This window comes from Myotis brandtii, unplaced genomic scaffold (genome assembly GCF_000412655.1).
Source record: "Myotis brandtii unplaced genomic scaffold, ASM41265v1 scaffold125, whole genome shotgun sequence".
Classification (NCBI taxonomy): Eukaryota; Metazoa; Chordata; class Mammalia; order Chiroptera; family Vespertilionidae; genus Myotis; species Myotis brandtii.
Window position 1 is genome coordinate 10368011 of NW_005354385.1, and position 9240 is coordinate 10377250.

The 9240-nt window shown below is 40.9% G+C and overlaps 1 protein-coding gene across 6 annotated transcripts in view; it reads right to left on the reverse strand.

Annotated features, from left to right (window-relative positions):
- CYTIP (cytohesin 1 interacting protein) overlaps nt 1–9240 on the reverse strand; it is a 66082-nt gene that overhangs the window by 51339 nt on the left and 5503 nt on the right. For 2 of the 6 annotated variants that reach the window (XM_005859327.2, XM_014534075.1), the window contains exon 3: nt 4765–4798. The exons of 3 other annotated variants lie outside the window; for them this stretch is intronic. In XM_005859327.2, the coding sequence (XP_005859389.1) occupies nt 4765–4784 (20 nt within the window). In that variant the 5' untranslated portion in view covers nt 4785–4798. Of the gene's footprint in view, nt 1–4760; nt 4799–9240 lie in introns of all 6 variants that reach the window. One more of the 6 variants, XM_014534077.1, reaches the window with a different exon arrangement.

A 9240-nucleotide genomic window follows, 5' to 3' on the forward strand; every position in this document is an offset into this window, starting at 1 on the left:
AGTGGCAGAGTGATGGTTAATTTGCATGTTTCTCTTTTATTAGTGTAGATGTCACCACAATAAATTCAATAAAAATTTTTCATAATGAAAAATCTTGTTGATTCCAAGATTCACTATGTAATAAGTATGAACAAATGTGTATGTGAAGTGTAATGAATATGAAGTGCACAAATTGCATACTTGAATTTCCTACTGATACATTGGATAGAATTGTATAGGGGCATAAAGCATGCCTAATGAGCTGTATAGAAATGCTTATCTCTTGAAGGGGAAAAATTACCTACAACAATTTTATGACAACACTAAGCTGGGACTTCTGAAACCTGGTTAAAGCCACCAGAAAAAATAATTGTACACAGAATAATATGATGCAACAATCAGTTCCAGCCCTCTTCCAGGCCACGTTCCCTCCTTTTCATTGTCTCTGTCTAGACTAACAACATTCTGGAAAAGAAAGTGGAAGGCCATGTTCAGAAAAGACTGAGTCAATGATTCTCTTTGCTACCTTATAGTAGCCTTAGATCACAAACCATTAGCAAAAGAGTTGTTTCAACAAGAAGGCTACTCAGTATAAGAAGAATAAAGTATGAGGACATAATGTATAACATGTAAGTATAGTTGATAACACCACATTGTACAACTGAAATTTGCCAGGAAAATAGAACTTAAATGTCCTCGCTGGGAGAAAAAAAAGTAACTATATGAGGTGATGCATGTGTTAACAAAATGAGGGGAATCATTTCACAATGTGTACATGACACCATATTGTACAACTGAAATTTGCCAGGAAAATAAAACTTAAATGTCCTCACTGGGGAAAAAAAGTAACTATATGAGGTGATGCATGTGTTAATTAACAAAATGAGGGGAATCATTTCACAATGTGTACATTTATCAAACCATCACATTGTATACTTTAAATATCTTACAATTTTATTTGTCAATTGTATCTCAATGAAGCTGAAGGGAAAAAGAGAAGTCCACTGAGATTGGCATTATTTTACTCCAAAACAAGAAACAGAGCCCTACCACCCCATGGCCTGTGGCTAAATACACCTCCCATTCCTAGTCTCTCAGGCCATAGCTCTCTCTCCACCACTCTAAGTGCCTCTTCAAAGATCTTATTAAAACTAATTCAACACCTGCTCTAACTTTATTCCCTCCAGATAAGGCATGTCTACACTTTCTTAACTGTTGCCAAAGTACCTGTGTGTGTATACACACACACACACACACACACACACACACACACACACAGCCCCTTACGTAACAGAGAGTAAAAATTTCAATTTGTTTTTATATGTTCTTTGTTATTTTATGAATCTGATAATAAGTTTTAATAGTTTCATTAAAAGGCGAGTTTTTTAAAAAATAATAAAACTTCTGGAGCATGCCAAAGCATCAGTATATTTGCAGGGTTCCTTAGGAGCTGCTGATGTTAATAATGCTGATCTGATAATCCAAGCACCTTTCTCTCTGTCCCCAAGATGGGTGGTTTTAACTACAGTACTGAAGATAAATTTTTTTGTGCCAAGAGTTAATGGTTCTAAGCCCATAACTACCAATACCCAGCAGATAGTACAAACAAAAACAAAACAAACAGAAAACGAATGCCTCATGACACTTGTGCCCTAGGATGGAGTACTCTGTCCTCCTCACTATTCACTGACTAGGAAGTCTGACAGATGGGTTTCTCCTACATGGGACCCACCTGCCCGCAAGAAGACCCTTTGTTTGACTGTGTCCCTCAAAAATACATGTATTGTATCTTAATACACACTGTGGTGAGATTTGGAGATGAGGCCTTTGAGAGGTAATCAGGTCATAAGGGGGAGCCCTAAAGATGGCATTAGTGCCCTTATAAGAAAAGACAAGAGGGCTTGCCTCTCTCTCTCTGCTCTCTTTACCATGTGAGGACAAAACAAGAAGAAAGCAGAACTCAGTTTCTTAAATTCTTTGAGCCTCAGTAAACTCACCTGTGAAATGTAGATAATATCTCTGTGCAGGGTTGTTGTGAAGATATATGAAAAAATACCTAGGACAGTGCCTAGAATATAGTCACTAAAAAAAAACACCCACATTAGTAGTAGTGGTAAAAGAAGAAAAAGAAGGTAAAAGAGGAGGAAGAGAAGGAGAAGAAATGGTAGCAGTAAAAGTAGTAATAGGTGTAATAGCCATAGAAGTAGTAGTAGTAGTTACAATGGCAGTAGTAGTAGTAGTAGGAGGAGAAATGGTAGCAGTAAAAGTAGTAGTAGTTACAATGGCAGTAGTAGTAGTAGTAGTAGTAGTAGTAGAATAATAAGAACAAATAGAAGTAGTAAGAATAGGAGTGGTAATAGTAGTAGTACTAGTAGTAGAAGTAGTGATAGTAGTTAGTAGTGGTATTATTAGTAATAGTACAAGTGGTAGTATAAGTAGAAGTAGGATTTCAGGTAAAAATGTCATCAGTGAAGCTATTTGGAATGCTATTAGAAGAATGATGAAAAGAGAGAAGCAAGTTGAGACCTGGAATATTATCGGCTGATCAAATTAAAGAGTGATTGTGGAAGGCATTCGAATTCTAAGGTTCAAGAATCTGAGTCAGTGAAGTTTGCTTCTGAGCAGAACAAAGAAGAACCTACAGAAGGCATCCTGGAGAGATGGCATCATCACTTCAGCCGTGCCCACACACATTCTCTCTAAGGAGGCTATTCACAGTGTGGATCCATTCTCAGAGGTCACTCTATGGCCTTGAGCCAACCTCCAGGAAAGTTAGATCTGCAGTAAGATACTAGAAGGATCCCTAGACCCAGCAAAGCACATTCAGGATTTTTGTTCATAAAAAGAAATCACTATTTATATATTTTTATGTTTAACCTGTATTAAGTAACACAAAACACACCTCAAAAATTTAATGACCCAAAGCACCACCAGAAACATAAATTAGTGATTTTCATTGCTTGCCAGAGCCTGGCCAAGCTTGGTTTGGGTGATTTACTGCTGTGTTATCCTGGTGCTTCTGGAATCCCAGTGTGTGCTTGTGTTACATGCATCATTCATGTGCTTCCCATGAGGCATCAGACCCACCCAGCCTTAGGCCTCTCTCCTTTAGGTTCTACACTGCTTCTTTAGGCAACTTCCCCTGACTATCCTTTTCAAAGGCCAATCTAAGTGTCCCTCTTGAGGTCTATGTCCTGCCACACCACGAGGGGGTTTTCTTGTCCCGCCATATTGTAATTGGCTCTCTCTTTTCTGTAGTTTCCAATAGAATGTAAGCTCCCTCAGGGCAGGCTCTCTTTCTTCGTTTTTTGCTTGTGTCTCTAGCACCTAGCAGAATGCCTGGCAATGGTTGGTGTTCTCTCTCTATTTGCTAGCTGAATGAGTTAATGCAGAGGTAGAAGCAATGGTGACAATGTTTACAGCAGAGGTTCTTAGCAACAGGATTTCCAAAAGGGAAGAGAGGGGCTTATGTGATGCAGAGTAAAACCCCAGGCTGATACAGCTCCACACTACTAAGGAGACTTAGTGACCCCGGAGGCATTTGAGCCTACCAATGGGCCTTCCAATTTTACATGAGCATTACACAATTCTAGTTGCGACGTCTATATTTACCGTACAGAGCAGTGCCAAACTCAGTGCTGTACTACCAGTAGGTATGTACCCACTGAAAGATGAACTGGCCCAAGTGACAAGATGTTCCTGTAAATGGGAAAAACGCCATTTGCATTTGAAAATTTGGCACTTGGGGTACAGTATTTGGTGGCAGCCAAAACTGCCTTCAGAGAGAAAGTGGAGATGGGAGAGGAAAGGTAAGAGTGGAGGAGTGTGAATTCATATGCATCATCTCTTGGCTCAGCAGAGCAAAGCAGCAAAACAATGCAAATGCCATGATGATTAATGCCCTGGGACTCGGTGACATCGTGCTTTGTGGAGCCAACAACCAGAATCACACCTCTTGGTTGGATGGAGAACCCCATGGAATCTTACTGAGACTGAGGGGTAAAAAAAAATGCTCCTCTCTACATAAAACAGTTAGATGATGACTCAACGGAAAATACAGCTTTAATTACACTTTGTTTCTGTTCAAGTTTATTAGACATAAAAAGTTATGTTCATGATTTAACCAAAATACATTGATATCTCCTAAAAAGGAAGGAAATAAAATAATGTTATTTTCTATCATGCTTCCCCAAGGTCACTCACTGTTGGGGTATGGGATTAGGTGGTGGTAGGCAGGCTAGTACCAGGGAGGCCAGGAAGAGAGTAGAGTAAACAGTAAGTGAAAGAAGTCCATTTTTAAAGGCTACATACTGTATGATTCCAACTTGATGGCATTCTAGAAATGTTACTCTGGCACAGCATGAAAAGATGGAAACTGAACATGTAAACTTGACCGTGTGGACCAGGGATCCAGTACCCTGAGAATAAGTATGTATGGGTGTTTGTAACTAAATGTGAAAGAATAACATAATAGGCAAATGCCAGTTTTGCTGAAGTAGTTAAATTTCTCAGAACTATACCATGTCTAACTTGCCAGCTTCAATTCTGTCTTTCTCTGCTGCTTTTACCTGGTTTAAAGACAGACTAAAATTGTGAACAAAGAAAAGAGTGTTCTAAGAAGACAGAATCACAACTTTTGGGGATTCCTGTGTTTTAGGTAATAATGAGTCACCGCAGAGTTGCATCACTCACAACAGTAAATGTGATGCAGAATTCTGTGCAGCCCTGAGGGAGCTACATTACCAAGGAGAAGGCTTCCAGGAAGAAGTTTCTCTACTCACCCACCTGTGCTGCTGCCCAGTCATCTCAGGATCTGTATCTACGAGTATAAAATACAGAGAAGAGACAGAAGAACAAACCATGTCTATCATTTGACAGACATTCCCCGTCCAAGGGATGGAGTCATATAACAAGACATCACTCGGTCCCAGGCAAAAAAGTAAAGCAATCTGTTATCCATTTAGAAAATAGATTTCTCTATTTTGGCTATGTTTGACTTTTTATAATATTTTAATATAAATTAATTTCTAATGCACTTTACTTTTTAGAACAGTTTTAGGTTTACAGCAAAATGGACCATAAAGTACCAAGTTTTCATCTACCTCTTGCCCCTACACATGCAAAACCCCTCCTACTATCACCATCCCAAATCAGTCAATTCATTTTAATCAAAGAACCTACCCTGCCACATCATAATCACCCAAGTCCATAGTTAACATCAGGTGCACTTTTGGTGTTGTTCAATCCATGGGTTTTGACAAGTGTATAATGACAGTATCCACCATCGTAATATACAGATTATGTACACTGCACTAAACATCTGTTCTCCGCCTGTTCATCCCTCCCTCTCCCTAACCCCTAGCAACCTCTATTCTTTGGATTGTGTCCATAGTTTTGTCTTTTCTAGAATGCCATAAAGTTGGAATCATACAGTATGTAGCCTTTAAAAATGGACTTCTTTCACTTACTAATATGCATTTAAGGTTCTTCCATGTCTTTTCATGGCTTAACAGCTCATTTATTTTTAGTACTGACTAATATTCCATTGCTTGTAGGTACCACAGTTTATCTATGCACCTACTTCAGGACACCATGGCTGCTTTCAAATTTTGGCAAATATGTTTTGGATACGTCTTTGATCAGATACATCGTTTGCAAGTATTTTCTCCCAGCATGTCTTCTCATTATCTTAACAGTGTCTCTCACAAATAAGTTTTAAATTTCACATCAATTAACTCTGCCTCCCAAAGTGCACAAGTGTAACAGACTATTAAGTGCAAGTTTTCCTGTAACCCCAGAATTAGGCATTAGGGCCCCAATACTGGGGTAAAGAAGCTACAGAACTAACAGCTGGAACTGTCACCTCTTTCAGACTTACTATGGGGCAGGGAGCAGGCTGTGCTGCTCTCAATGGTCACCCAGACCATGCCCTTCCCTTCCCTTCCCTGGTGGAGTCTAAAAGGAGACGGCACCGGGGAAGAGAAGTGGAAAATCAGCAACACTGTGAGGTGGCCTTGGTGAGGGTGGAAGAGGGCGATGCTGCAGGTTTTTCATCCACTCCCCCAAGGACACACCTGTCACCACCGAGCCGGAGCAGAGCCAAGTATGGGGGCTGGGAAGCTGCCAAGAGAGCCCTTCTCAAAGCCAGGAGGGGTGCCTGTAGGAAGGGAATGCCACTATTTCTTTTCCAGCTTTGACCTCTGATATGCAGTGGCCTTACCCTGTCCCCATCTGAATTAAGGAGAAAAAGAGACATGGGAAAGAAGTCACAACCATTGGGGCAACTCACAACCTCTGTCCATGGGCTGAGTGAACTCAGGCACAGTGGCCGGGTTGGTGTTAACTTGCCATTTTCCATGCATGAGGGCTGGCTGCTGAATGAGCAGACCCAGGTGCAGGAGGCTGGGATGTTCACATGGATAAGATCTTTCTGGACTGGATCTCCCACATCCATGACTGCCTTGGGGATGCCCTCAGGGTGCTGAGAACTCATGCGAATGCCAACCACCGAGGACCTCAGCTTGCCAACCACCGAGGACCTCATGTGAACCAGGAAAAAGTCAAAATCTTACACAGAGGAAGGACTATTAAATGTGAGAGACTTGTCCTTTTTTCCCCTTTGTCCCTGTCCCAAATCTCCCCAAACAGTAATAGCCAAAAGAGGAACATATCACACCCCTCTCCTGCATCTAACCTATGATGTCAGGATAATTTTAAATGGATTGAAATTGAGTTTTTATAACACAGAATTAGTTTTTTTTGTTAAAAAAAAGAACCAAAAGATTATTGTATCCGCCTAAGGATAGGGAAATTTGACAAAGATTAAGTAATTGAAGGAGAAAAAATAATTGTTACTCTCATGTATAAGCCCCAGGCAAGTTCAGACTAGTCAGCAAACTCATTACTCAAAGCAAACAAAATAATATGATATTTCCATTAGGAAAAAGTGTTCCACTAAAGTGGTCACAAGTGAAAAGTTAAAGAGGAGGACACATTACATTGTAATTTGGATTAATAGTTAGGAGACCCTGAACTAAAGAGCAAACTATACAGGATTATTCCTATGAATGCACTCAGCACAGCAGACTGATGTTTTATTAGAGGTGGAGAAACGTGGGTGTTGGATTTAGAAAGAGCTGGATTCAAATCCTGACTGCTATTTGCTACCTCTGTGACCTCTCAAAATCCTCATGGAAAAGGGCCACAATAGTGCCTCCTAACAAGGTTAGTGTGAGGATTGCCGATGAAAAGTGGCAAGCCTACTACTGAGAGGAAACAGGATTTTGCCACCTTGAGTCTGCCATTTTGGGATGTGATTTTTAAGCTGTTTGTTGGGAAGCGGAACTCTCCCCACTTTCTTGCCCAAGAGATTCAGATAGAAAAAAATTGCTCCAGAAACGGGATCTTAGGATGTTCACCTCAGACTAATTTGAATTAAGTATGTTAAACAGGAAGGCTTCAGGCAGGTGCCTATGAGCTAGATGTCCCCTGTATCCCATTGTTTCTGAGTTGCCTTGTAAGAAATTTCTTGCATGTATGTCCCCCAATTCCTCAACTGCCTGTAAATTGCCCATTCTCATTTCTGAAATAAGACCCTATTCCCCTCCTTTTCTCCTTTGTCCAAAATGTCTTATATACCCAATGTGGCCTCACTGTCTTTGGAATTTTCATGCCTATGTGAATTCCCCATGTATATGTGTTATTGTCATAGTTAGCTAGTTTATTAATATTAATAATAGGAAGAGGGCGAAGGGAAGGCCAGACATTATAAGCATGGTCATCGGGGCAGTTTCATCACGAAGCTATAGCTTCATGCTCCCCAGGGAACCTCCAGTCTATTCCCTGAAGATCACTGGGGGTAGGGATTGAACAAAGCGGGAGATGGGTGCATGTGCAGTGAAGTCAGGGTGATATAGAGAAAGTGCTTGCCTGTCAATCTAGCCTGGGGAACAATGGATTGGCTAGGAGTGGAGCCCATCAAAAATGTGCAAAATCTTGGAAGGTTAAAATCCTGAGACAAAGAGTTCTCTCTCTCTTGTTCACTCCTGCTCCCGTGTGCTTTTTTCCTCTGGCTCTGTGACCTGCACTTGCCCATGTGTTCATATATTCTCTCTCCATAGTCATGTGGCCTTAAGCAGCTACATGGCCTAAAGCTGTGTTGACCCCTCACACAAATGACTGCAGCTGGGAACACAAGCTAAGCTAGCCAGATGCTGGACTGGGCGTGACTTGACTATGGAACAGTAACTCTGGATACTGGTTTTTATTCTGGCCCTGCTGAAGACAAAATCAGACTTTTTCCATGGTGGAACAGACAGAGAAAGGAACTTGCAGGGAAACCCCCTTAATTTAACAGCATCAATAAAGCTTTCCACCATACCCCATTCTCCCAAGAACTCCATTTCCACCAATATCACATATATTAAAACTGATTTTCTCCTGTTAATCTGCCTTTGTTAATTTGATGATTAGCCCTGCCAGAAAAATGTAGAAGGTGGGAGAAAAAGCATTAATATTTTTTAACCCCCACAATACCTAGCAAATGATAGGTGCTCAGAAAATGGTGGCTACTATTATCAGCATTATTTCTTTACCATTTATTTATTATTGGAGGCCTGGTACACAAATTCATGCATGGGTGTGGTTCCTCAGCCTGGCTGGTGATCGGGGCTGATAGGGTCTGTCTCACCCAGTCCCAATCGGGGCCGATTGAGGCTGGCCAGGCCAGGGGGACGGACTGCAGGAGGTTGGCTGTGGGAGCACAATTATCACCAGGGGGCAGCTCCTGCGTTGAGTGTCTGCCCCCTGGTGGTCAGTGCACATCATAGCAACAGGTTGACCAGTCGTTTGGTCAACTGGTCATAACAGTCGCTTAGGCTTTTATATATATAAATTGCCATCTATTATCATGGTTATTTATCCAGAGAATTAAAAACTCTGGTAAAAATCTATTTAAATTAAAATCAGGGTTTATGCAAAAACAAACAAACAAACAAACATATAAACCCATAGCACTAAAACATTCATAGTTTGGGTAAATAAAATTCCTCAAAATAGTTAGCATTTGGCAATAACTTAGATACCCTAATGTAGGGAGAAAAATATAGAAGGGTTGGGATTCAGCCCACTTTCTGTACCTTACCACAATGTCTCAGAACTAGAAGGTGACTTAGGAAAGGAAAACCCAAAGAAGCTACATGGTTTGCCTAAGACAGTCTGATCCTACTACATCCCCACTCATCCTCATCCCCTCCCCCTTCT